At 49.0% G+C, this 27824-nt stretch overlaps 1 protein-coding gene across 1 annotated transcript; it reads right to left on the bottom strand.

Moving 5' to 3' along the window:
* Positions 1 to 388: 388 nt before the first annotated feature.
* Erbb3 (erb-b2 receptor tyrosine kinase 3) lies at positions 389 to 27459 on the bottom strand. Its single transcript, XM_070042776.1, has 28 exons — positions 27213 to 27459; positions 22150 to 22301; positions 21204 to 21390; positions 19149 to 19274; positions 18102 to 18167; positions 17839 to 17957; positions 17590 to 17731; positions 17054 to 17167; positions 16844 to 16964; positions 14175 to 14248; positions 13922 to 14012; positions 13467 to 13672; positions 13177 to 13309; positions 12735 to 12825; positions 12367 to 12521; positions 10716 to 10769; positions 10214 to 10349; positions 8211 to 8330; positions 7977 to 8075; positions 7584 to 7769; positions 7255 to 7410; positions 6738 to 6813; positions 5823 to 5969; positions 5624 to 5721; positions 5349 to 5537; positions 5154 to 5225; positions 4215 to 4515; positions 389 to 2949 (listed from the first exon to the last, which is right to left on the bottom strand). The coding sequence occupies exons 1-28, from the start codon at positions 27292 to 27294 to the stop codon at positions 2423 to 2425; spliced, it is 4020 nt and encodes a 1339-aa protein (XP_069898877.1). The 5' UTR covers positions 27295 to 27459; the 3' UTR covers positions 389 to 2422.
* Between the last annotated feature and the right edge of the window lie 365 nt (positions 27460 to 27824).

The following is a 27824-nucleotide window of genomic DNA, read 5'->3' as shown; positions in this document are numbered from 1 at the left end:
TTGTGCCCTATGCTTGCTTTTAAGGAAGAGCTGGAAAGAGTTGGATTGGGGGTGGGGGTAGGGGTGAGGTTAGATAGGAAAAGTCAGGAGACAGAGAAAGGTAGCAATCTACTACAGAACAGAGAAGAGGAGTGGTCTCTTATTTTACTGTAGTTTTCCTTTTTCCCCCTCTTTTTGTGCTGGTACCAGGCCTTGTTCTACTACTTGAGCTACACTTCCATTTCCAGCTTTTTGCTGAAGGAGTTAAGAGTCTCAGGGACTTTCCTCCCCAAGCTGGCTTTGAACCACAATTCTCAGATCTCAGCCTCCTGAGTAGCTAGGATTACTAGCTAGGCATGAGCCACAGGCACCTGGCTATTTTACTGTTTCCATTTGACAGAAAGCAAGCTGAAAAAAAAACTTTGGCATATTTATTCAGACACGTATAAAAAAAAAAAACATCAATGATACAATAGACATTTCCCTCAGTTCCCATACAAGAGATGGAGGTCTGAAGAGGATGAGTCTTCTTCCAGTTCCATCTGGAGGCTTCTCATTACTGGATGGGAATGGTGAGTCTTGAGGACCTTTGTGAATCAGCTTGGAAGGAGTGATCATTTACAGCACATTCGGCTATGGTTTACACAAAGGTGTCCAGTTATTTTCCTTCTTGACCTCCCTCCCCCCATACTTCCTGTGATGAGAAGATGAGGATGTGGCTGTTGGGGTTTGACTTGATTCAGTGCAAAGACAAGAAAACAATGCCCCTTACGAGGACTTTTTTCTTCTTCTCAGTTTTCCCTGACACCTTACAGTAAGAGAACATGCACTAGAGTTGGAAAGATTTTGAAATCCTGGATCTGCTGCTTAGGTTTAATCAAGGCTCAGTCTCCCCTCAGTCTGAGGTTTCATTTTGCACAGCTGCAGACTGGAAGTATTAATTGAGAAATTCCAGAAATGACCTAAATTATTTACTTGTTTTTGCCAGTCCTAGAACTTGATCTCTGGGCCTGAGTGCCGTTCCAGAGCTTTTTGTGTTCAAGGCTAGCACTGTACCACTTGAGCCACAGCTCCACTTCTGGCTTTTTGTGGTTAGAGATAAGAGGCTTGTGGACTTTTCTGCCTGGACTGACTTTGAACCACAGTCCTCAGCTCTCAGCCTCCTGAGTAGCTAGGATTACAAGGTATGAGCCACAGGCACCTGGGAAGTTTGTTTTTTTTTTGGCCAGATTGGATTTGAACTCAGTGCCTTGCACCAGGCACTGTATCACTGAGCCACACTTCCAGCCTACAATTATTTTAAATTTCATATCATTCTAAGTAGCATGACGAAATTGCACATCATTCTGTCCTGTCCTGTCCTGTAGATGAATCATTTTGTTGTCCAGTGTATCCATTCTGTATGAGTTACCTGTCCATCAGTAACTTCCTTGGTTATCAGATTGATTGTTCTGGTATGACATTGCTATTGTTCAAGTTCCAGCACCTATTGTTTTTTTTTTTTTTGCTTAAAACTGGCCCCAAAGTGCAAGAATAGAGATGTAATTCATATATGCCAAAGGAAAGGGCTTTGGCTAAGTGAAAAGGTGAAAATTCTTAAGGAAAAAGAAAAACTGCATGTCAAGATCTACAGTAAAAACAATTCTACCACGAAATTGTGAGAATGGTAAAAGAAATTAGTAGTTTTGTTGTTATACTTCAAATGGCAATTATGGCCATACTGTATGATAAGTGCTTAGTTAAGATTGAGAAGCCCTTAATTATAGGTTTTAGAACTATCCAGTTTCAGGCACCCAATGGATATTTTGGGATACCTGGAGTGGGGGAAACTACTATATTTGTATAATAGGGTTCTCTGCCTTACAAAATTGTAAGGATTATAATAGATTGAGACAATGTGGGTAAAGTTTAGCACAATGCCTGGCTCATAGTAAATGTCCAATTAATAGTAATATCTACTCTTAACCTCTCTTCATTCCACAAAAGTTTATGCTTTCCCAATCTTTCTAGAGGATTAAGAATTATAAACCAAAATTCTGCTTTCCTCAGCTAGGTTTACCCTTCTCAGTCTGATCAGAAACAAAAGACAGGCATAGGAGTAATCCCAGCGAGGAAGAGTCTGAGAGAAAGTGACCTAGAAAGTAATCCTTCATATCTTCAGGGAGTCCTCCTGAGGAAGCTGAGGAATGGGATTGGGAAGGCACACACAACAGGAAAGTCTCTCCTTTCCTAGGGTTGGGAAAGTGAAGAAAGTGCATAGCTGGCTACATACCACAAGATTTTGGGTCAAGCTGTTGAAAAGCCTCCAAAGGTTGATTGGAATTGTCTAGGACTGGAGAAATGGGGCTGAGACCTGGGCGGTACAGGGAGCTGGGAGAAGAGGGGTACCCTCTAGAAGCACTAGCTGCCATCAAGTGTCCCTGAGTGTCTCTGGAAATAGGAGTTACGTTCTCTGGGCGTTTGCCTTGGGGAAAAGCCTGCTATGCCAGTAATCGGGGTTATCAAAGGCAGAGTCAGTGGCTTCTAAGCTACGTAGAGTTTTGAGGCGGGCATAACGGACATGGGGGGCACTGTGTTCAGGCCCCTGGAAAGCTCTCATCTCTTCGTACCCTTGTTCAGCCTCTTGGCAGGCCCCCATGGCTGCATAATCCCCACTGGGACCACCTCCACCACGTCTGCGGTTCATATATTCATAGTCTTCATCTGGAGTTGTGCCAGCAGTGGGCAGGATGGGCACAGGGTGGAGTGGGCAGCTCTGTGTGCTCCCCAGAGAGGCGCTGAGGTCTGATCCTACATCCATGTACTCATAACCCAGTTCCTCAAGAGAGCCAGGTCTTGGGGGACGAGGAGGACTGCGCCTTCTCCTCCGATTCATGTATTCATACTCCTCGTCTTCTTCTTCTTCTTCAGTACCCAGGACAGAACTGAGACCCACTGAAGAAAGTGTGCCTTCCCGGGAGGAGGAAGTACCTAGGGTTGAGAAGAGAAAATGGATATGTGTGCAGGGTGCTGGTGGCTCACAACTGTAATTCTAGCTACTCAGGAGGCTGAGATCTGAGGATCGCGGTTCAAAGCCAGCCTGGGCAGGAAAGTCCGAGAGACTCTGATTTCCACCTAACCACCAGAAAACCAGAAGTGATGCCGTGGCTCAAAGTGGTAGTGCACTAGCCTTGAGCTGAAAGAGATCAGGGACAGGGCTCAGGCCCAGAGTTCAAGCCCCACTATTAACAAAAAAGAAAAAGAAAAAAGAAGAAAAGGGATATGTGGGGGCTGGGAAGGTGGCTCAGTGGTAGAGCGCTTGCCTTGCATGCATGAGACCCTGGGTTCGATTCCTCAGCACCACATAAACAAAAATACAAAAGCCAGAAGTGGTGCTGTGCCTCAAGTGGTAGAGCGCTAGCCTTGAACTGAAGAGCTGAGGGACAGCGCCCACGCCCAGAGTTCAGGCCCCACGACCGGACCCAAAACAAAAAAAAGGATATGTGGAGGACTTCCTGGGACTAGGCAAAATGGGGTGGAGAGAAGTTAGGGCACTGTTGGCTCACGCCTGTAATTCTAGCTACTCTGGAGGCTGAGATCTGAGGATCACTGTTCAAAGCCAGACCAGGCAGAAAAGTCTGAGACTCTTATATCCAATTAACTACTTAGCAGGGAAGAAGTAGAGCTGTGGCTAAAGTGATAGAGCACCAGCCTTGAGTACAATAGCTCAAGGACAGTGCGCAGGTCCCAAGTTCAAGTCCCAGGACTAGCACACACACAAAAAAAAAGAAGGGTGGGGGTGGGAGATGCGAAGGGATGGGAAAGGGAAACAAAGGAGGAGGCAACAATACTTGATAAGAATTGTACTCATTATCTTGCCCATGTAATTGTAACCCCTCTGTATGTTTTTTTGTTTTTTTTTTTTGGGTCCGGTCGTGTGGCCTGAACTCGGCCTGGGCGCTATCCCTCAGCTCTTCAGCTCAAGGCTAGCGCTCTACCACTTGAGCCACAGCGCCAACTCTGGCTTTTTTCTTTTTGCTTATGTGGTGCTGAGGAATCGAACCCAGGGCCTCAGGCATGCAAGGCAAGCGCTCTACCACTGAGCCACCTTCCCAGCCCCTCTGTATGATATTTAAAAAAAAAAAAAAAAAAAAAAGGAAGGGATATGATCAGGGAAGATGAAAGAGTTAAGAGGAACTAGGAGATTGGAGAAAGGAATAGAAGATTTGAGGAAAGCCCTAAGAGGAGTCAGGTACCTTTGATGTGTGTATCTGGCATGACATAACCATTGACATCCTCTTCCTCTAAGCCTGGTGGGGAGAGTGGGGTGACTGGTGTAAGCAGGCTGTGACGCTGGGAATGGTAGGCACTATCTCCACGTGGCCTCGGGCTCCGACTCCGGCTTCGGCTCCTACACATTGATGCTTTCTCCTGGAGCTCAGCCTCAGAGCCTGTCACATGGCCCTCTGATGACTCTGATGCCAAGCGTCCCCTCGGCATTGGGTGCAAAGAGATTGGGCGAGGATATCGTTCATTACCCCCACAAGCTGAAGATTCCTAAGGAGGAAAAGAATACAGAGCTAGTTACACGGTATGAGGAATGATGGCTAGGTTGTTCAATGTTTTGTTTTTTTTTTTCCCCAGTCCTGTGGCTTGAACTCAGGACCTGGGCACTGTCCCTGAGCTGCTTTTTACCTTGAGGCTAGCACTCTACCACTTGAGCCATGGCATCACTTCCAGCTTTTTCTGCTTATGTGGTACTGAGGAATCCAACCCCTGGCTTCATGCATGTTAGGCAAGCACTCTACCTGTAAGCCACTTGCCCAGTCCTTCCAAGTCTTTTTGTCAATGTGTACTGGTCCTGGGGCTTGACCTCAGGACCTGGGCATTGTCCTTGAGCTTTTGTGTTCATGCCTAGTGCTTTAGTACTTGAGCCACAGCTCCACTTCTGGCTTTTTTGAAGTTTATTGGAGATGAGAGACTCAAGGACTTTCCTGCTCAGGCTGGCTTTGAACCACAATCCTCAGATCTCAGCCTCCTGAGAAGCTAGGATGACAGGTGTGAGCCAACAATGCACAGCTCAATGTCTTCTTTTATGCAGGATGCTAATTAAACCAAAAAATTTCTGGTGCCTTCTTTCCTACCTCTATCAACATGATCAAACCCATAGAACCCTCTTAGCAAGTAGACCTTACCAGGCAAGCCTCTCCAAGATTATTTTGGTTCATGGGCATATATCCAGATGATGGACTTAAAAGGCTCTGACTCTAGGATGAGAAAAGTAAAGGTTAAAATAAAGGAAGAAAAGACCATGGAGGTCTTTGAATAGTTAATCTTGGTATTGACAGCTTATATGGTGCAGAGTGTTTGGCAATCCTAAGTGATCTCACCCCACGTGGCCGATTAAGCGTCCCAGATGGTAGGCTGAGGGCAGAGCCCAGTGTGGTCACCAGGCTGTCCTCCTCAGCCTCCAAGTCTAGATCTAGGTCCAATTCTGGCTCCAGCTCTACTTCCTCCAGTTCTTTGTTTATCAGAGCAGGGGGCTCTGCCCCAGGGGATATTCCAGGCCCACTTTCTCTCTGCAAAGAAATGCAATGTTGAGGTGAATCCTGATTCTAGCTAAATTATCTCTAAATGTAGTTGATATTTCCTAGTCCCTTCGTACCTTTATGACCAGATACCGTGGTGGGTCTCGGGCCATCCTGGTAAACTCATTGGCTAGTTCTTTAAAAGTTGGGCGAATATTTTCATCAATCATCCAACCTGGGGGTGAGATATAGGAGGTTGAAGCAGAGATCAGAATAGAGCTGTGAAGGGATCGGGAGAGACGTTTATAAAATGTCTGGGGTCAGCAGGTAACTCACACTTGACCATGACCATGTAGACATCAATGGTGCAGATCTGGGGCTGTGGTAACCGTTCCCCCTTCTCTAGCAGGTCTGGTACTTCAGCTAATCGAAGTCCTGCATAAGGCTCTGCTCCAAAGGTCATCAACTCCCAAACTGTCACACCTGGCAAGAATACATGGACTAGTTAGTATAAACATAGTAAATATGGGCATGAAAAAAAGACAGGGCAGAACTTGATCTGATTCAAGGATCTGAAGGGCTTATGCTTTTCTTTCTTCTTTCCTTCCTTGCTTTCTCCTTCCCTCCCTCCCTCCTTTTCCCTCTCCCCTTTTTCTCCTTCCTATCTCCTTCCTTTTTTTGGGGGGGGGAGGGTCCCTCAGCTCTTCAGCTCAAGGCTAACGCTCTACCACTTGAGTCACAGCACCACTTCTGGCTTTTTTTCTTTTTGCTTATGTGGTGCTGAGGAATCAAACCCAGAGCCTCATGCATGCAAGGCAAGTGCTCTACCACTGAGTCACCTTCCCAGCCCTCTCCTTCCTTTTCTCCTTGCTTTCCCCCCTCCCTCCTTCTCTCTCTCTCTCTCTCTCTCTCTCTCTCTCTCTCTCTCTCTCTCTCTCTCTTTCCTTCTTTCTTTCTTTTTCTTCCTTGTATGTTAATATTGCCTGGGACTTGAATTCAGGACCTGGGAACTATTCCTGAGTTGGTTTTTATTTTTGTTTTCTCAAAGCTAGAGCACTATCACTTGAGCCACAGCCCCACTTCTGGCTTTTGGGTGGTTAAGTGGAAATAAGTATCGTAAGGACTTCCTACCTGAGCTGTCTTAAAGCTGAGGTCCTCAGACCTCAGTTGGGGCTTGTCGTTTCTAAGGGAAGGTGGCTCAAAAAGGAGTTGTGGGATTTGGACATATGTATGGTACCCAAACACACTGACCGTAGCTCCAGACATCACTCTGGTGTGTGTATTTCCCAAAGTGGATACTCTCAAGGGCCATCCACTTAATTGGAGTCTGAGGATTAAAGATAAAAGTGCCACCAATTGATTTCCACAATTTTTTTTTTTTTTTTGCCACTCCTGGGGCTTGAACACAGGGCCTGGGCACTGTCCTTGAGCTTCTTTTGCTCAAGGCTAGCACTCTACCACTTGAGCCATAATGCCACTTGTGGCTTTTTCTATTTATATGGTACTGAGGAATTGAACGCAGGGCTTCATGCATGCTAGGTAAGCACTCTACCACTAAGCCACATTCCCAGCCCTCCCCAACTTTTCTTAACACTTTCAAACCCCAATATCATTCTTCGTTGCTCTCTGCACTTAAAGTTCTCTTCTCATAGATCTAGCTTGCTATCCTTGCATTTACCATGAATCAGTCATCTATGGAACTCAAGCATAGATCACTAACTGCTTTCAACCCACCCCCACCACCTAGCCCACCCCTTTGTCTCCTCACCTTAGCCTCGCTGTATAGTAACTGTTTGTCATCAGGTGGTAGCAAGTCAGCCACACCAAAATCTGCCACCTGAACCTGACTGGGGGACTTGAGCAGCACATTCCGGGCCGCCAGGTTCCTGTGCACCATGCCATGTTCCTCAAGGTAGTACATACCCTGGGTGATGAAATAAATCTCAGTGTTGGGGGAAGCAATCACTGAAATCCAGAAACCCCGCAAACCCTAAGGATACCTCTTAGAACGCCCAAATTTCCATCTTGATACCCCGCCCCTGACCGCCCCCAGCCAGGCAGCTCTGTGATTAGAACTGCTCTAGCTTCCTCTCCTACCTTGGCGATCTGTACTCCCCAGTTGAGCAGCAGCTGTGGCCCCAGGGCCCCCCGTTGTTGTCTCACATAATCCAGCAGGGAACCCAGAGGCAAGTACTGAGTGACGAGCTGCAGAGATGACCCTGGGCAAAGGCCCAGCAGCCTTACGATGTGAGCGTGGTCTAGGCTGCCGATGGCCAGCATATGCTATGAAACATAAGAGAGGTTGTCCAAGGAATGGACAGGCTCACATCCACTCAATACACATGTAGCCCAAGGCTTCCTCTGGTGTGGGGTAGAAGGGTGGGAAGCACAGTGGCATGACGAATACAGTATATGACACAGGATCATGCTTCTGCATTACTGCAGATAACATTAGCCTAGTGGCACACAGAATCCCCTTCCTTTACTTACATCTGTCACAGCTTGAAAACTCTGCCGTCTGCTCTTGTCCTCAATGACTTTAATGCAGACTGGAATCTTGATGGATTCACCTTCAGGGATCCATACCCCCTGGGAAATTTAGGACAATTGGTGGTACTTTAATCTTTAGGACCCTTGCATTCAGGCAAGGGTCCTTCTGCATAATCTTTCTTTTTTGCCCTATATCCTTTCCCCACCTCCCCAGACTTTGTGTGGGTCACTTACCTTATGCACAGTTCCGAAGACACCTGAGCCAAGCACTTTAAGTTTCCTCAGCTCTGTCTCTTTAAAGATTCTGGCCAAGACTTTGTTAGCCTTCTCACTGGGATCCAAAGGCTCTATGCTCTGAGGAAAGGGAAGGGAGGCACTCAGGAAACCCACAGGTGAATGCTAAGGGCAGCAGAACCCAAATGGTGGGGGTATATTGAGGAATAATAGGTTCTGTGTGCAAGCTGAGAAAACTTGTGGGGGTGGGGCCGGGGAGGGTTGTGGGGCTTGAACTCTGGGCCTAGGCACTGTCCCTCAGCTCTTCAGCTCAAGGCTAGTTCTCCACCACTTAAGCCACAGCACCACTTCTGGCTTTTTCTGCTTATGTTGTGCTGAGGAATCAAACTCAGGACCTCATGCGTGCAAGGCAAGTAGTCTACCACTGAGCCACCTTTCCAGCCCAAGCTGAGGAAACTTTCTGTGCTAACAAGATTAGCAATCAAGATTGTACCCTGTGATCAGCAGTCAACGGGAAAACCCTTTGATGGAGTAAGAGATGGGGAGTTGGAGAGAGCTTGCCATGCTGTCACCTAGAGTGTCTTTCATACCGTGTTCTATGCTTTTTTGTGTGTATGACAGTCTTGGGCTTGAACTCAGGTCCTGGATGCTATCCTTGAGCTTTTGTGCTCAAGGATTGTACTCTACTACTTTGAGCCACAATGCCACTTCCAGCTTTTTCCTGAGTAATTTATTGGGGGTAAGAATCTCATGGATTTCCTTGCCTGGGCTGTGATCCTCAGATCTCAGCCTCCTGAGCAGCTAGGATTATAGACATGAGCCACCAGCACTCAGCTAGAACTTTTTTTTTTTTTTTTTTTTTTTTTTTTACCAGTCCTGGGGCTTGAACTCAGGGAACTGAGCTCTATCCCTGAACCTCTCTATGCTCTAGACTAGCACTCTACCACTTGAGCCACAGTGCCATTTCTGGCTCTCTCTGTTTATATGATACTGAAGGATTGAACCCAGGGCTTCATGCATGCTAGACAAGTATTCTACCACTAAGCCACATTCCCAGCCCGAATATAACTTCTTTAAAGTCATGGTAAATAGCAAAATCAAGACTGGAATATGCCAGGTACCAGAATATGCTAGGATCATACCTATAATACTAGCTACTCAAGAGGTGAGATCTGAGGATCATAGTTCAAAACCAGCACAGGCAAGAAAGTCCCTAAGACTCCAATTGACTATCTAAAAGCTGGAAGTGGAGCTGCACTAGCAGCTGGATGTATTAGAACATTCATTTTGACCAAAAAAAGCTCAAAGATAGTGCCCAGGTCCTGAGTTCAAGCACCAGGACTGGCACCAAAAAATACCCCAAACTAGAATATATGCTTTATTTTTCTGGCTGGGATTGATTCTTCCTCAGAGCACACTGTTGGGTTTTTTGTTTTTGATTTTGGGTCCGGTTGTGGGGCCTGAACTCTGGGCCTGGGCACTGTCCCTCAGCTCTTCAGCTCAAGGCTAGCGCTGGAGTCACAGTGCCACTTCCAGCTTTTTTCTTTTTGCTTATGTGGTGCTGAGGAATCGAACCCAGGGCCTCAGGCATGCAAGGCAAGCGCTCTACCACTGAGCGACCTTCCCAGCCCCAAGACCACACTGTTTTTACAGGAATCAAATGTTCAAGGAAGAGGAAAGGTATAACACTTACCCCCTCACTTCTCTTTGGGTTCAGATAGCATAGGGAATCCCTCAAAAATAAGGTAAATACTAGGGCTGGGAAGGTAGCTCAGTGGTAGAGTGCTTGCCTTGCATGCATGAGGCCCTGGGTTCCATTCCTCAGCACCACATAAGCAGAAAAAGCTGGAAGTGGCGCTGTGGCTCAAGTGGTAGCGTGCTAGCCTTGAGCTGAAGAGCTCAGGGACAGCGCTCAGGCCAAGAGTTCAGGCCCCATGACCAATAAAAAACAAAACAAAACACAAAAATAAATAAATAAATAAATAAATAAGGTAAATACTTACCTCACCCCGCTCCAAGTACCGTCTCATAGCTCTTTTATTTTGAATTTGGCGTCCACGCCAATAGAGAAAAGTGCAGCCAAGAATCAGGGAAATAAATGCCAGTCCTGCTACCAAAGCCATTGCCAGATGGGCTTTGCTATGGGAAACAGAGAAGCCCAGCATTACCCTGGTTTTACATTTCCCTCACAAGTATGACCTATACTACACTGAAGGTTAGTTGCAAATATGGGGCAAGAAGTTACCATTTACATATATTCTCCAGCATTGAAGGAGTTAACCTAAATGTGGAACCATCTCTACCTTAGTCTAGTTAAGTTTGTTGTCAGAAGGGAGGCCCACCCACAAGCTAAAATAGTAGAATAAGTACATAGAAGATCTAGAAGATCAGAATAGCAAGTTTTCCCCATGGATAGCCACCATCTCGCTCTAGATATCTCCCAAATATCCCCAGCATCTATCTCCCAAATATCCCCAGCATCCAGAATCTTTAAGCTTGTCATACCTGATCAGCACCACTGTTTGGCCTAAACAGTCTTGTAGCTCTGGTCCTGTACACCTAGAGAAGAAAGTCAGCCCACTTAGACAGGTTCTTGGACAACAGAGGCTCAAGTTCAACAGCCTCAACAGACAAGAAAGCTTGTTTCAGAACAAAACTATTATGGTAGCCGGGCGCTGGTGGCTCACGCCTGTAAGCCTAGCTACTCAGGAGGCTGAGATCTGAGGATCACGGTTCAAAGCCAGCCCAGGAAGAAAAGTCCGTGAAACTTTTTTTTTTTTTTGTCTGTCTTGGGGCTTGAACTCTGGGCCTGGGCGCTGTCCCTCAGCTCTTCAACTCAAGGCCAGCGCTCTACCACTTGAGCTACAGCGCCACTTCCGGTTTTCTGGTGGTTTATTGGAGATAAGAGTCTAACGGTCTCTCCTGCTCGGGCTGGCTTTGAACCGAGATCCTCAGATCTCAGCCTCCTGAGTAGCTAGGATTACAGGCGTGAGCCACCAGCGCCCAGCATCCGTGAAACTCTTATCTCCAATAAACCACCAGAAAACCAGAAGTGGCACTGTAGCACAAATGATAGAGTATTAGCCTTGAGCTGAAGAGCTGAGGGACAGTGTTTAGGCCCAGAGTTCAAGCCCCATGACTGGCAAACAAACAACTATTATCGCATCCCATCCTAGAGTGTAGAGCTTAAGACACAGATTCCATCTCCATATTAATAGCCTTGAATTCCCTCTTTTTTTTTTTTGGTGGGTTGTGGGGCTTGAACTCTGGGCAAGTGCTCAAGGCAGGTGCTCTACCACTTGAGCCATAGCGCTACTTCTGGTTTTCTGGTTTATTGGAGAGGATAGGAGTTTCTTAGACTCTCCTGCCCAGGTGGCTTTGAACTGTGATCCTCAGATCTCAGCCTTCTGTGTAGCTAGGATTACAGGCGTGAGCCATTGGTGCCCCGTTCCACCCCCTTTTTTTTGTGCCACTACTGGGACTTGAACTTAGGCTGTGGGTACCATTCCTTAGCTTTTTCACTCAAGATTGGTGATTTACCACTTGAGCCATGGCTCTACTTTTTTTGGCAAGTCCTTGGGTTTGATCTCAGGGCCTGGGCGCTGTCCCCGAGACTCTTTGTGATCAAGGCTCGCGCTCTACCACTTAAGCCACTTCCTGATTTTTCTGAGTAGTTTATTGGAGATAAGAGTATCACAGATTTTCCTGCCCAGGCTGGCTTCAAATCTCCATCCTCAGATCTCACCCTCCTGAGTAGCTAGGATAAACCAGCACCAGCCTTTTTTTTTTTTAAGTAGTCAATTGGAGATAAGAGTTTCCTGGGAAGTGGTGCTGTGGCTCAAGTGGTAGAGCTCTCGCCTTGAGCTGAAGAGCTCAGGGACAGCACCCAGGCCCAGAGTTCAAGCCCCACGATCAACAAAAAACAAAACAAAACAAAAAAAAAACCCAAGAGTTTCATGGACTTTTCCTGCCCAGGCTTCAAACCGGAAACTTCAAATCTCAGCTTCCCCAGTAGCTAAGATTATAGGTGTGAGCCACTAGCATCCAGTGGGAGTGATTCTTAAATCACAGTTCCTTTCTTATTGCTGAATCCCTTACCCTAGTTCTGTGCAACCCTACCCATGCCCACACCTCCTCTTATCAGCTCATCACTGACCCCTGGGTGCAGTTCTCATGACATGGCCGACATTCATTCTGAGCATCCGGGTACTTGTAGATGGGGCCCTTGGCACCTAGAACTCCATAGGGGCATCTGCTCACACAGTGGGGCCCATCTCGAAAATGAGCACATTGAGCACAAGCATCGGAGCCCTAAGTAAAAGAGAGAAGGTCAGGAAGAATGTGATCCTAATGGTAATGTCACTCAGTGAAGACCAACCCTGCCATTCAGGATCCTCTATACACAAACTCTAGCATTATCTGGCCTCCCTGGGCTGGGCTGGAGATTTGGTCATATCATTCCCTGAGTGCTCCAAGTATGGCCCTCTCTGTCTACATTAGAGATCTCAGAGAGTGTGACTGTACCGAGCCATTGCATGTAGTAGTGCCCTCCATGGGTTGGCATTCCGGGTGGCAGGAGAAGCATTCACCCTCATGGGCAAACTCACGAGGCTCCCTGCAGTGGAAGAGATGAGAAGGTTGGAATTTCCAAGCTCTGACCTTTACACCCCAATCCTGCCATGAGGACCCCTACTCCATTCCTGCACCAAGGCAGATTCAGAAAATTGCTGACAGACTGTCACGGGCCACCTGAACAGCTCCACCCCAGGCTCCACTCTCAGAGAGAGAGAGAGAGGGAGAGAGAGAAAGAGTGTGTGTGTTGAAGTGAAGAGTCTCATAGACTTTTGTGCTTGGGCTATCTTTGAACCATGATTCTCAGATCTCAGCCTCCTGAGTGGCTAGCATTACAGGTGTGAGCCACTGGCATTGGGCCCTACTCCTTCTTGATCGTCTCCCCTCATGGTACCCATTCAGAAAGTTGCAGTGGGTCACACAGACACCCTCTCGGCTGTAGTTTCGACAGGATAAACACTGAGCAGGACCTGGGCCCCAGCATCCTCCAGAGGAGCACAGAGGATCACATACTTTGCCCTCTGCCACTGGAGAGAGAGAGAAAAAAAAAAAGCTGGATCAGGAGAGGAATGTGAGGACTCCAGCAAGTCCCTTTCATCATGACCACTTCTAGTCTCATACCTCCCTTACTCCCTTTCTCCCAGGTTGATGGCACCCCACACCCCCAGCAGGCCCTCCTCTCACCGCATTCTCTGCGGGGTCGATTATGTTTGATGTCTAGTCTCTCTTCCGAAGGCCCTCGAAGCAGCCTGGTCCAGTTCAGAGAGTGGTGGTAGCAGAGCTGCCGGTTTGCACTTATGTAGATACGCCCAGCACTAATTTCCTTCAGGGATCGGAGGCCCAGAGATGTGACATTCAAGTTCTTCATGATCAGCAAGGAGAAGCCCCGGCTGAGAATAAAGGAAACCCAGTGAGAAGGAGAGACTACAAAGGGAAAATTAAACACGCAGGGGATTCATTGCTCTGAGCTTATCAGAATGACGGGGAGGGGAATCCCTCACGAAGAGAATTCCCATCCTCTTGCCTTCTCCCCAGCAAATTAGTGGAGTTAAGAGTCTGCTGTGTGACACAGAGCCTTGTACTTCACGAAAAGATGCCTTCTTCTCTGTCTGGAGATGCCAGCCCCTCCCCTTACTCACTTGTAGAGGCTTCTGCCTCCAATAGTTGTCAGGTTGGAAAAAACACTGAAGTTGTGCATATGAGGAGGCCAGGACTGGATGTTCAAGTAACCTGAAGAGTTGGAAAGGCATATGAGCATAGAACGTTCTCCCCTTTTGTCTTTGTCAGGTTCTTCAGGCTCTTCCCTTGTTTCTTGGGACATGACTTTCTCAAGCAGTTGAACAGTTCATGTCAGTGGTTTATTTATTCCTCCCCAAAACGGGAGCCTCTTACCTGTGATCTCCCGTACTGTCCGGAAGACATTGAGTTTCTCAGGGTCCAGTGCAGGAATTTTGTGCCATGGATCTCTGGAGAGAATATTACAACTTGGTCAATAACCTAGAAAGGTAGGCCTGGAGGCATAGTTCAAAGGTAGAGCCCTCGCCTAGAATGTCCAAGGCCCCCAGTTCAATCTCTAGTACAATCATCAAAAGAAGAAGGGGCTGGGAAGGTGGCTCAGTGGTAGACCGCTTGCCTTGCATGCCTGAGGCCCTGGGTTCAATTCCTCAGCACCACATAAGCAAAAAGAAAAAAGCCGGAAGTGGTGCTGTGGCTCAAGTGGTGGAGCGCTAGCCTTGAGCTGAAGAGCTGAGGGACAGTGCCCAGGCCCAGAGTTCAGGCCCCACGACCAGACCCAAAAATAAATAAATAAATAAATAAAAAAGAAAGGAAGTAGAGGCATAAACCAGGAGCATTATGCCTCAAAAGTTAGCTTATTTTGGGCTGGGAAGGTGGCTCAGTGGTAGAGCGCTTGCCTTGCATGCATGAGGCCCTGGGTTCGATTCCTCAGCACCACATAAGCAGAAAAAGCCAGAAAGGGCACTGTGGCTCAAGTGGTAGAGCGCTAGCCTTGAGCTGAAGAGCTGAGGGACAGCGCCCAGGCCCAGAGTTCAAGCCCCACGACTGGCAAAAAAAAAAAAAAGTTAGCTTATTTGTGTGTGTGTGTGTGTGTGTGTGTGTGTGTTTGTGTGTGTGTGTGTGCGCGCGCACGCGCGCGCAAGCTGGGAATTAAACCCAGGGCCATGTCCATGGTAGGTAAATTACATCCTCAGCCTTACTGAATTTGATTTCTAGATGCTGTTCTCTGTTCAAAATAAATAGAGATCCTTAGAGAAATAGCCTGAGCAGGGAAAAACAAAAGTAAGTTTGGAGCCTCTTGTGCCAAATAGTAAGGAAGTACTCAAAGAATAAGGGAAGAGAACACACTCAAAGAACATGGAAATCAGTGTGAAGGACTTCCAGTGGTCAAATTAGACACACCTAAAAACTAAAAGGAATGATTGAAAAGGACCATAGACCACTGAATAAAGGTAAGTATTCACACAAATAAAATAAATTGGAGGAAGTGGAGTTGTGGTTCGAAGTGGTACAGTAGTAGCTTTGAGCAAAAATGCTCAGAGATAGTACCCAAGCCCTGAGTTCAAGTCCATGACTGACTAAATAAATAAATCAATCAGAACTGGCATTTAGGGCAGTGGCAGAGTACTGCCTCCAGCATGCAAAAAGCCCTGGATTTGATCATTAACACCCAATAAATAATAAAATAGGTAAGAAGGAGACATTCTTTTTTTTTTTTTTTTTAATCAGTCATGGGGGGCTGGGAAGGTGGCTCAGTGGTAGAGCGCTTGCCTAGCATGCCTGAGGCCCTGGGTTCAATTCCTCAGCACCACATAAGCAAAAAGAAAAAAAAAAAACAGAAGTGGCGCTGTGGCTCAAGTGGTAGAGCACTAGCCTTGAGTTCAGGCCCTACGACTGGACCAAAAAAAAAATAACAACAGCAACAAAAAAATCAGTTGTGGGGCCTGAACCCTCAGCTCTTCAGCTCAAGGCCAGCACTCTACCACTTGAGCCACAGCACCACTTCCAACTTCTTTCTGCTTATGTGGTGCTAAGGAATCAAACCCAGGGTCTCACGCATGCATGACAAGCAGTCTACCACTGAGCCAGGAGAGACTCTTTCTAACACCAGAATGCCAACAAGTAAATGCAGAAGGAAAAAATAGAAGTAGATAATTACCATTTGGCAACTATCATCATAATAACTAACTCAAGCAAGCTTATTCCCAGGTACTTATTGATTGCAAAGGGGGAAAACTAACCTTTCAGTAGGAAAAACTTAGAAGATACCAACTAACAAATAACCAGAGACCCCATGGTCAGTGATGGGGGGAAAATGACACCATCCTTGATACAATGCACTAAGAATATCACATCTGTAATCCTAGAGTTCAGGAGGCAGTATAATTTGAGGATAGATAGCCTGGGCTACATTGTGAGACCTAATCTTGTTTAGGAAAAAAAAAAATGTTCTTGGGGCTACAAATGTAGCTCAGTGGTAGAGTATGCCAGTGTGAGGCAATGAATTTAATCCCTAGCACCCCATATCACCACCACCACCATCAAACAAAGTTCTTGTTAAGGAATATGTACAAAAAATACAACAAGGATAGGAGGTGTACCTTACCTGGAGATTTATCTACCCTCCAGTGGTTCAGAAACATAATAGGTCTTTTTTCTTTTTCCTGGCCTATACTGGGGCTTTAACTAAGAGCCTGGAAACTGTTGCTTAGCTTTTTCACTCAAGGTGAGCATTCTACCGCTTGAGCGACTCCTGCACTTTTGTGGCTTTTTGGTGCTCAATTGGACATAAGAGTCTCATGAGCTTTCCTACCTGGAAAGAAAGCTAGCCTCCAACCAAAATCCTCAGATCTCAACATCTTGAGTAGCTGGGATTATAGGTATGAGCCACCAGTGTCCGGCACAATAGTCCTTTGCAATTCATAAGACTTTATGACTTAGATTTCTAGTCAGTTTCCCTATAGGGATGATTGAGGTCAATGAAATGAATGGATTGAGTGGAGGAGACGAGTGCTGGAGAAGAAGAGGGAAGGTAGAGCTCTAACCCATTGAGACCGGTGATAAGGAAGTCCAGGTTGCCCAGGATCTTGGTGCAGTTCACAAACCCATCAATGTTGCTTGAGTCCACAGTCTGATGGCGACTCCCAAAACCAGTTCCCTCACAGGCTGTAAACACAGAAGAGTCATTGGGCATGGCTTGAGCAGCCTCAAGGGAAAGAAAACCTTTTCGTAACTTCTTACCCTTTCCCGCTCACCTTTAGGGCACAGCCCTCCACAAGGCTCACAGATCTTGAGCCCGTTTTTCTCTACTTCCATCTTGTCAGGAGGACAGGCCCTGACACAGGACGTCTGATCCACGACAAAGTTATCTATGGGAGAAGACAGTGCAATTAGAGACCAAGAAATCTGTCAACGACCGCTGGATGTTCCTCTGGGTCTTTGTTCCCCTTCCCCTTAGCACTAAAATTCACCAATTGTCAGGTAACTTGATCTGTCCCCCAAGCCCATTTCTTTGTGCGAGTACTGAGGCTTTAACTCTGGGCCTCAGGCTCTCATTTGGCTTTTTCCTCCTCAAGGATGGTACTCTACTTGAGCCACAGCTCCACTTCCAGCTTTTTGCTGAATAACTGAAGATAAGTCCATGGACTCTTCTGTCTAGACTGGGTTTGAACTGGAATCTTCTGAGTAGCTCAGATTATAAGCGTGAGCCCAGCTTGCTCTCTTTTGCCTCTAAAATTTTGTTTTAGAAATCTTGGTCCTTCAGGGTTGTTCTTTCGCATCAGACACTTACGGGGGCAGCTGGCTACACAGACTCCTCCATACTGATACTTGGTGTGGGGATTGGGTTCCAACTGGAAAGTTAGCTTGTTGTACACGAGAGGCTGTGGGCACCGGGGCACACAAGCACCACTGTCATTGAAGTGTCGGCAGGCCTGGGAACACAGAGACTCCTGAAATTCATGTTACACATGTACCCTGACCACTTCTCCACGGCCCACACTCCCACTTCAGAGCCCAGGCAGATGGTAGGAGTACGTACAAAGCAGTCTGTGTCCTGGGGGCCAGAACAGCCCCCTGCACATTCATCATGGCAGCACTGGTTTGGGTTGGGCCCGAAGCAGTGGCCATTACATTGCGGGGCACAGATGGTCTTCGTCACTACAGAAGGGGACAGAGCATGACCCTTTAGGGCTCTTGTGATTGAATTCTGAGACAATTCCCATCCACTACTCTGGCAGCTTGGGTAGGCAGGGCTATGAAAGTGTATGAATTTGAAGGTTTTAGAAGGAAATTCAAACCTACATGTCTGGCAGTTGTCTGGTCCAGGACCCCAGCATCGCCCTTTGCAGGTCTCATGACAGGAGGGACCTGGTTGGGAAAGAAGGCAATACAGAGGGTCATCAGGACTGAGAAAAGCTGGCTTCAACCAATAGGGTATGATGTCAGCACACAGGCACCTCAATCCTAGGAAGTAAGAGCCAAGGCCCTGTCCCTCCCTACCCCTGGAGAGCCAGGGCTGGGCCAAGTAAACCTGTCATCAGGGGGTGGAGCCACACCCCCATACCACCCACTGGGCAGCTGAAGGGGAGGGACTGGGCAAATGCCAACCTCAGCCTCAGCCCTAATTCAGAAACTTGGTTTCTCCTGGGCAAAGTAAACTCAGCAGAATATGTGTCCATGAGTGGCCAGAGCACTGTCCAGACTATGATCAGAAAGAGGTGCCCAAGAGATTTGTCTCCCTCCCTCCCTTCCTCCCTCCCTTTCTTCCTTCCTTCCTTCCTTCCTTCTTTCCTCCCTTCTTCTTCCCTTCCTTCCTTCCTTTCTTCCTTCCTTCCCTCCCTCCCTCCCTCCCTCCCTTCCTTCCTTCCTTCCTTCCTCCTTCCTTTCTTCTTTCTCTTTCTTCCTTTCCCTTTCTCTCTCTCTTTCTTTCTCCCTTCCTTCCTTCCTTCCTTCCTTCCTTCCTTCCTTTCTTTCTTTCTTCCTGTCAAGTCTCCTGGGCACTTTCCCTGAGCTTTTTGCTCAAGGCTAGCACTCTTTCAGCCACAGTGCCACTTCCCAGATTTCTGGTGGTTAATGGGAGAGATAAGAGTCTCCATGGACTTTCCTGCCTGGGCTGGCTTTGAACTGTGATCCTCTGTCTCAGCCTCCTAAATAGCTAGGATCATAGGCATGAGCCATTGGTGCTATGCATGTCTTCTGTGGTTTGAACTCCAGGAGACTCCCTTCTGGCAGGCTCTTGGCTAGAGAGCCTTGAGGTGATTGAGTGGAGAGGTGGATGAAATAGAGTTGGGAAAGCAGTGGTTCTGGCTTGGTGGAACACGGGGAGCAGTCTGGATGACGAGTACTCACAGTTTCTGCCATTGTCCTTCACTACTATCTCAGCATCTGGATCTCTCACGATATCCCTCCAGTCGATTGTATCCATGTGACACAGCTTGTCATTCTTCTCAATATAAACACCCCCTGACAGAATCTCTGAGGTAGGGAGGGAAGAAAAGTGATAGGTTAAAGGCTATAACACAACTCCTCTCTCCCATCTCCCTACCAGTCCAAAAGGACCTGGGAGACCCAGGAGTAGAGGAGGGGTGGGCAAGGAGGGCAAGTGTCCAATTAGATCAACACTGCAAGAAAGGCTGGCTTTCTTAGAGGAGGAGTCAGACGAAAGCAACCTCCTCAGATACCTGTCCAAATCCGGTTTAGCCAGTGGGGGAGGGGAAGGGAAAAAGGCTAGGACATCCTGACTCAAGGCTTTCCCCCCAAGTCTGAGTGTTTTCCAAGTTACAGGGCAGAGAGAATAAATAGAAGGTGCTCAGATGTATTTAACCCCTAGATTCCTCCAGCTGGTGTGAGCTTGGGAGGCAGTAAAAGTAGGATTCCAGGGAAGGTGGGACTTTAAGGTACACTGTAGTGTGTGTGTGTGTGTGTGTGTGTGTGTGTGTGTGTGTGTGTGTGTGTGTGTGTGTGTGTGTGTGTGTGTGTGTGTGTGTGTGTGTGTGTGTGTGTGTGTGTGTGTGTGTGTGTGTGTGTGTGTGTGTGTGTGTGTGTGTGTGTGTGTGTTGGTTCTGGGTTGGAACTCAGGGCTTGGGAACTGTCCTAGAGCTTTTTTTGCTCAAGGCTTGCACTTTATTACTTAAGCCACAGCTCTGCTTCTGGCTTTTTGGATGATTAATTGGAGATAAGAGTTTCATGCAGGGCTGGGAAGGTGGTTCAGTGTAGAGCGCTGTGGTTTAAGTGGTAGAGAATTAGCCTTGAGCTGAAGAGCTGAGGGAGAGTGTCCAGGCCCAGAGTTCAGGACTGTTAAAAAAAAAAAGCCAGGCACCAGTGGCTCACGCCTGTAATCCTAGCTACTCAGGAGGTTGAGATCTGAGGATCACGGTTCAAAGCCAGCCCAGGCAGGAAAGTCCGTGAAACTCTTATCTCCAATAGACCACCAGAAAACCAGAAGTGGCGCTGTGGCTCAAGTGGTAGAGCGCTCACCCTGAGCTGAAGAGCTGAGGGACAGTGTCCAAGCCCCGAGTTCAACCCCCACAACCGACACACACACACACACACACACACACACACACACACACACACACGCACACACACAAAGAGTTTCATGGACTTTGCTGCCGGGACTGGCTTCAAATTGCAATCCTCACATCTCAGCCTCTTGAGTAGCTAGGATTACAGGCATGAGCAACCAGCACTTGGCTTGACCATACTGTGTGTGTGTGTGTGTGTGTGTGTGTGCGTGCGCGCGCGCGTGCACCCATGCACATATGTGCATGTGTGCATGTGCATGCCAGTCCTGGGGCTTGAACTCAGGGCCTGGGCACTGTCCCTAAGCTTTCTGCTCCAAGGCTATCACTCTACCACTTGAGCCACAGAGCCGCTTTTTCCTGTTTATATGGTACTGAGGAATCAAACCCAGGGCTTCATGCATGCTAGGCAAGCACTCTACCACTAAGCCACATTCCCAGCCCCCTTAGCCTTTTGCTCAAGGTTAGCATTTTATCATTCAAGCCACGGCTCCACTTGTGGCTTTTTGGGTGGTTAATTGGAGATAAGAGTCTCATGAACTTTCCTGCTCAGGCTGATTTTGAATTACAGTCCTCAGCCTCCCGAGTAGCTAGGATTACTGGCATGAGCCATCAGTGCCTGGCTACACTGTACTTGAGGTAATAGATGTACCTTCAAGTCCAGCCCCATCATGATGTAAGGACGATCCCTCTGGGTGCAGATAATTCCAGCTTTCTACTAGGGCCCTCTTGTTTAAGAAGTGGTAGGACTTTAGTCCACAGTGGCCAAAGAAAGGTACCCTGGGAAGGGCGCTTAAAATGAGTAGCCTCAGGTCATCACTAGGGAGGTGCCTATCAGCGGGGTGGCTCAAGGCAGGGTCAGAAGGAGTTGCCAGGAACTGACCAGTAAGCTGAGTAAAGCGGAGTTGGCGCAGAGCGTGGCTGGAGTTGGTGTTGTAGTTCAACATGACGAAGATGGCAAACTTCCCTTCGTAGACCTGGGTCCCCCGCACCACTCGGAGGTTGGGCAATGGTAGTACAGAGAATTCATTCATGGCTACCAGAACATAGCCTGTCACTTCTCGGATCCACTGTGATGGAATACAACATGTTAGTGACAGGGACAATAAACTAAAGTCTCAGTCCTTTCTCTGTAAGGCACAAAGGAATTTTTACCTCCCTCCCCCTCCCCACTTTTTTCTTCTTCTTTGCAGTGCTGAGGATCAAACCCAGGGTCTAGCACATGTTAGTCAATTACTCTACCACTCAGCCATAGTCCCGTTCCCTCCACTCCTCTTAACTCATTGCCAGTTCTTAATTCATTTCCCAGGTTGTCTTCCCACTCATTGATTCAAGCAATCATCATACCTCAGCTTCTCAAATAGCTGGCCTTACAGGTGTGCACCACTGTGCCCAGCCTCTGTGAATTCTTTCTAATTCCTATTTTGGAGTAGGGAGGTGGCTATGTCACACTACTGTGACATTGACATTTCCATGAGTGGAGACTGGCACCAGAAATAATTAAGGGCTCTGTATGTTCTACTCTTTTCTTCTCAGAATTCCTCATGTCTCAAGGGTCCTGTTAGTCCCTTCCTCATTGTCTCGAGTGACTCTTTGCATTAGTCTCTGCTTACACTGCATCACCAGAGAATACTGTCTGCCCCTATATGTCCCTAACTACAGGTCTGTAGCCCCAGGTCTGTCCCCAGATTCCAGTGACTTACGGAGTCACTGTCTCCCTGAGTTGGAAGTTTAGGAACTACTGAGTCTTAGGAATTCTGGACCCAGCAGAGGGTTGTTCTGAGAAAGAGCCCCCTATATGAGAATCGGTGGGCACCAGGCACGCTGACCTGCAGGAAGGAGAGGTCGGCATTATGGCCTGTGAGCACAATCTCGAGGTTGCCCATCACCACTTCACATCTCTCGTAGCGCGAGTGCAGCGTCTGGTATTGGTTCTCCGCATCGCCGGTCACACTCAGCCCGTTCAGAGTCCCGGGACACACTGTTCAACCCAGAACAGAGAGTAAGTAGCAGGGAGCTGGACACAAGTTTCCAGCCACCTCCATCTCCCATCCTCCTTGTTGCCCTCTTCCAATACTAGTCCAAGGATCTGAAGCTGCCTCCAACCTTGCCTGCTGGGCCCAGGCAAGCCCATCACGGCCGCGAGCTCCTTCCCTTCTCGCGATTCCCTCATCTGGGGAAAGGGAAGGTTGGAAAAAGAGATGTCCCTTTTCTACCAGGGCTCCTCCTTTGGGTAGTGCAGGGTTAATCTAGAAGGAAGATATAGAGGACTTGTTCCCTTCCTGACACAGAAATTAAGCCAGGACTAAACGTTGATTACCCCCTCCCTACCCCCTACTAGGGCACTTACTTTTCTGCCCCCATCCTGCCTCTTTCTGGGCCCTGGAATAAACATCTCTTTGGGGCTAGCACACAGCCCCTATTGTGTCTCGGAGAGGGTGGGATGGGGGCAGAGGGTGGGGGCAGTGCCTGGGGCCACAGTTCAGTCCACAATGAAGCGATTCTATCCTGGAGGAGGGGGCTGCCCCACCCTGTCCCAGACACCCCAGTCCTCACCAACAGCACCCCCCCTCCACCCTCCAGCCTTGGGCTCAGACAAGTGACCTCACTGGAGTGGGGAGCCCTGTAAAGGGGGTCAAAGAGAGCTTTGTGTTTAAAGTTGGAAGATAAGGAGCTGGCCACCTCCCCGTTCCTAAACTCTGGCTTCCCTTCTTATTTTATTTTCTTCCCTGGTTCCAACATCTCCCAGCTCCCTGGGCATGGTTGTCTAACCCAGAAGGTGTTGGTTGTTCTTTCTTGTATTGTTTTGTTTTGAGCAAACAGAGAAATCTGCAAGGGCAAGAAACAGCAACACCCTCCACACCTAAGCCTTCCTTCCAATTTTTTGTTTTTTTGTTTTTGTTTTCTGTTGTTGGTCATGGGGCCTGAACTCTGGGCCTGGGCACTGTCCTCAAGCTCTTCAGCTCAAGGCTAGCGCTCTACCACTTGAGCCACAGTGCCACTTCTGGCTTTCTGTTTATGTGGTGCGGAGGAATAGAACCCAGGGCCTCATACAGGCAAGGCAAGCACTCAACCACTGAGCCACCTTCCCAGCCTGCCTGCCTGCTTGCTTGCTTTCTTTTTTTCTTTCTTTCTTCTTTCTTCCTTTTTTTGGTCAGTCTTGGGACTTGAACTCTGGGCCTGGGCACTGTCCCTCTGCTCATCAGCTCAAGGTGAGAGCTCTACCCCTTGAATCACAGCACCACTTCCAGTTTTCTAGTGGTTAATTGGAGATAAGAGTCTCACAGATTTTCCTGCCCAGGCTGGCTTTGAACCCTGATCCTCAGTCTCAGCCTCCTGAGTAGCTAGGATTACAGGCGTGAGCCACCAGCACCCAGCCTTCCTTCCAATTTTATTGTCAGAGAAATGCACATTAAAAAGTCTTCTGAAGGCCAGGCATCAGTGGTTCAAGCCTGTAATCCTAGCTTACTCAGGAGGCTGAGATCTGAGGATAGTGGTTCAAAGCCAGCCCTGGTAGGAAAGGCCCTGAAACTCTTACCTACAATTGAGCAAAAGAGCTCAGGGGGGCTGGGAAGATGGCTCAGTGGTAGAGTGCCTGCCTTGCATGCATGAGGCCCTGGGTTCAATTCCTCAGCACCACATAAGCAAAAAAGAAAATAGCCGGAAGTGGTGCTGTGGTTCAAGTGGTAGAGTGCTGGCCTTGAGCTGAAGAGCTGAGGGACAGCGCCCAGGCCCAGAGTTCAGGCACCATGACTGGACCCAAAAAAAATAAAAATAAAAAAAGAGCTCAGGGATATAGCACCCAAGTCCTAAGTTTAAGCCCCAAGACTAGCACCCACTCCCCCCTCTCCAAAAAAAAAGAATTCTGAAGCAGGCACTGGTGGCTCCTATCTGTAATCTTAGCTACTCAAGAGGCTGAGATCTAGGGCTGGGAATGTGGCTTAGTGGTAAAGTGCTTGCCTAGCATGCATGAAGCCCTGGGTTCAATTCCTCAGTACCACATAAACAGAAAAAGCTGGAAGTGGCACTGTGACTCAAGTGGTAGAGTGCTAGCCTTGAGCAAAAAGAAGCTCAGAGACAGTGCTTAGGGCCTGAGTTCAAGCCCCAGGATTGGGAAAAAAAAAAAAAAAAGAGGCTGAGATCTGAGGATCAGGATTCAAAGTTAGCCTGGGCAGGAAAGTCCTGAGACTCTTATCTCCAATTAACCACCAAAAAGCCAGAAGTGGAGCAGTGGCTCAAGTAGTAGAGCACTAACCTTGAGTGAAAAAGCTCAAGGACCCAGGCCCTGAGTTCAGACCCCAGTATGGGCATGTGTGCGTTCATGTGCACACACACACACACTTCCAACATGGCAACTCTCACCAGCTTTCCTTTGTAAATATGCGCTTTCACTTTCCTTTGTAAATATGGAGGACAATGAGCTTACAAGTCTTGGCCTCAAAAGCCCCATCTCTGTCCCTGTGTTTTTCCTCTGGCTGTGTGGGGAGGGGGTGGGGTAGGAACCACCTGTTCTAACCACCCTTCCCTGAGGCAGGCAGCTCTGCGGCTGGCGGCTGAGAGTGAGAAGCCCCCACCCCTCCTGTTAGATGGCTCCAGGTCTACCCACTTGATCTTTCAGAGCTCTCCTTCAATCACTCCCAGGAGGAAAGGGGTGGGCTAGTTCTAGTGGGGAGGGGGAAGCAGGCTGGGAACTCCTAGAGGAGCCTTGGAACTCCAGGGCTGCAAATGAATGAGACTAAAAAGGTTAGTCAAGCAGAAGTCCGGTGGCTCACACCTATAATCCTAGCTACTCAGAAGAGTGAGATCTGAGGGTCGTGGTTCAAAGCCAGGCAGGGCAGAAAAGTCCCCATGAGAGTCTGATTTCCAAGTAACCACTAGAAAACTGGAAGTAGCACTGTGGCTCAAGTAGTAGAGTGCTTGCCTTGAGCTGAAGAGCTGAGGGACAGTGCCTAGGCTCAGAGTTCAAGCCCTATTTATTTGTATAAATAAATAATACAAATAAAAAGGTTAGTCATCTGGAGCAGCCTCAACCCCAACCCTTCTGTCAGGACACCCCTTCTTTCAAATGAAGGTGCCAATCCTTTTCCTCAGAAAAGGGAGGAGGAGCCAAGATTTCTGTCCAGAACAGTGGTGTGTGCACGCACACTACCGTGACACACAAACCTGTACACAGCTCCTCTGCTACCTCTAAAACTACCTCCAAAATCTAGAGTGGATTCTTATCAGGAAGGATGGCAGTGGCCCCAGCCAGCCCACCTGCCCACACGCCTGGGGCAGACTTTGTGTCTGTGCTTTGGAGGCAACAACCTTATAGGTCCCAATTACCTGAGGGTAAAGTCCATATTTCACAAACAAGGGCAAAGGTCCGGGCTGAGAAGAGCGTATAAACAACACTTATGGGGAGGAGCTAGACAAACTTGGGGAGCAGAGGAGGGGAAAGGGAATTATAACTGGAGCAGACTTCCTTGGATAGGAAGCACTGGGGTTGAAACAGAGCAGGAATCTCTAGCCCCTCCAGAGGCCTCCCCCTCCAACACCCCCCCAAAAAACAGGACAAAGGGTCTATAGAAGGCCAGAGACAGGGCCGGATGCCCAGAGGCTGTAAGATCCAGATAAAGGGTAGAGACCCAACCATGCCTGCCCCCCCCTTTCTCAGGAGGGTGGTGGGAATCCTGGGCTCGTGGGTCACTAAAGATAGGGATGTGACAGTGAAGCTGCCATTCCACTAGCCCATCCCACTCTAGCTCCCCCCCCCCCACCATCCCCTCTACCAGCTGGGAGTGTCCCCATCTCAAGATCCCAGAGGCTAAATTTAGGTCTAGCAACTGTAGGGGAAGCACAGGTGGTTTCTCCTACTCCCACCCAGGGGTAACCCTCCCCCCCCACACTGTGCCAATCCCCAAGCTGAGATGGGGTAGGGAGAGGAAGAGATCAACAGGACTCTTAATTCCACCAACTTCGGTCTCTTCAAGGGTACCTGGTCTCAGAGACACCCCAAAGGGGTGGGCACAGAGAGAGAAGGGGGGAGGGCCTAGAGAAGAGCCATGGGGGGGGTTCTTATGTAGTTAGACAATAAATAGAACTCAGGAAGGGCAGAAGTTGGACCTAGGAACTCTACAGTACAGGAAGTTCAGAGGGGAGAGAAAAGAGAGAGAAATAAAGTACAACGGTGCTTTCCCTCGTAGCTCCTAGCCCAGGGGCAACACATATATTAGAAACTCAATACTTGTGACTTGAATTAACCTAGGTCTTGACAAAGGGCAAGTTGACTAGGTTGGGGACTAGTCAACTTTATTTGAGGAGCAAAGGGGGGCGGGGGAGGCAGCCTCTGCGAGGCCACTGGCCCCGGTGTCACCTGGACTTAGCTCTCGGGTTAATTTCAGCCCTTCCCAGGGCAGTCCCACTCACGGAAGAGGAGGTGCCATTCCTGTTTTTCCAACACCTGAAAACAACAAACCCCTCCAGCCCTCCCACAGCTCCGCCCTGGCGGCAAAACAACGAAACTGGGGGCGGGGGGGGGATGCCGAAACCTGGGGTTTTGGGGGGGGTGGGCTCAGGAGGAACTAAAGAGCAAAAGGAGACCTGACCTAACTTAGGCTCCCACCAGCTCCTCGCGTTTACTAAAAGGAGGTCCCTGCCCCGGCTCCAAGTGGGCTGATCAGGACAGACCCATTACTTCGGGGGTCTGCGATGCCCTGAGGGAGGCGGGGGGGGTGTCCCACCGACAGAGCTAGCCCGATCCCCCTCCAGGTGCTCCCAGCATACCAGGGCCGGCACCCTCCGTCCCGCGCGCCTGAGCACCCCTCGCCCCTGCTCTCGGGGACTGCGCGCCTTGGGAGTCGGGGGCCCCCCAGCTTCCAGCCGGGTGCTGGATGATCCCCGCTCCGCTTACCTGCCTGCGAGTTGCCCACGTCGGAGCCCCGGGCCAGGCTGAGAAGGAAGCCCAGCACCTGCAGAGCCCCGTTCGCCTTCATCACTCCCCACAGGTGAAAGGAAGCCCAGCCGACTCCGGCCCGGGGACTCCAGGACTAGGACATGGGGAAGCGACAGCCACCTGAGCCGCCCACGAACTGGCGGCGGCGGCGGCCGCGGCAGAGGCTGCAAACTGCAACCGGAGCCGGAGTCAAGAAGTGGAGCTGATGGCAGGGGAGGGTGTACGTCTGGACAGAAGGAGGGAGGGCAGGCAGGAGGAAGGGGGTGGGTGAGTCACGGCCGCGCCCCCTCCCGTGCGTGCTGGAGTCGGGCTTCGTTGCAGCCTGGATCACCCGCCCAGAGCGCGTCGCGCGCGCCACCGTCCAGCAGCCGGACCCGGGGGGTCCAGGAGGGAGGGGGAGTCGAAAGTGGGGGGCTGCCTCCCTCTAACATTCCCCCGGGAGATGGGCGTCAAGGAGATGGGGGCTCCAGATCCGCCCCCCCTCCCGCCTTCATCGGGGAAAGATAGTGAAGGCGAGCGCTCCGAAGCCTGGCCCCTTGAAGGCTGGCCTCGCCCATTAACCAAATCACC

The sequence above is a fragment of the Dipodomys merriami genome, unplaced genomic scaffold (assembly GCF_024711535.1).
Source record: "Dipodomys merriami isolate MVZ:Mamm:240054 unplaced genomic scaffold, mDipMer1.0.p SCAF_10, whole genome shotgun sequence".
Classification (NCBI taxonomy): Eukaryota; Metazoa; Chordata; class Mammalia; order Rodentia; family Heteromyidae; genus Dipodomys; species Dipodomys merriami.
Note: the sequence above shows the minus strand (reverse complement) of the source record. Positions and strands in the feature narration are given on the sequence as shown.

Bases quoted from the DNA above. Each gene is read 5' to 3' on its own strand.
- Erbb3 (XM_070042776.1), bottom strand. From the start codon at position 27,294: ATGAAGGCGAACGGGGCTCTGCAGGTGCTGGGCTTCCTTCTCAGCCTG. The intron at 14,249-16,843 runs GTTAGAGCTCTA...TATTCTCTCCAG, and splicing joins CTTATCACCGGTCTCAATGG to AGATCCATGGCACAAAATTC. The intron at 10,770-12,366 runs GTCAGTGATGAG...TTTCTTCTCTAG, and splicing joins CATGAGAACTGCACCCAGGG to GTGTACAGGACCAGAGCTAC.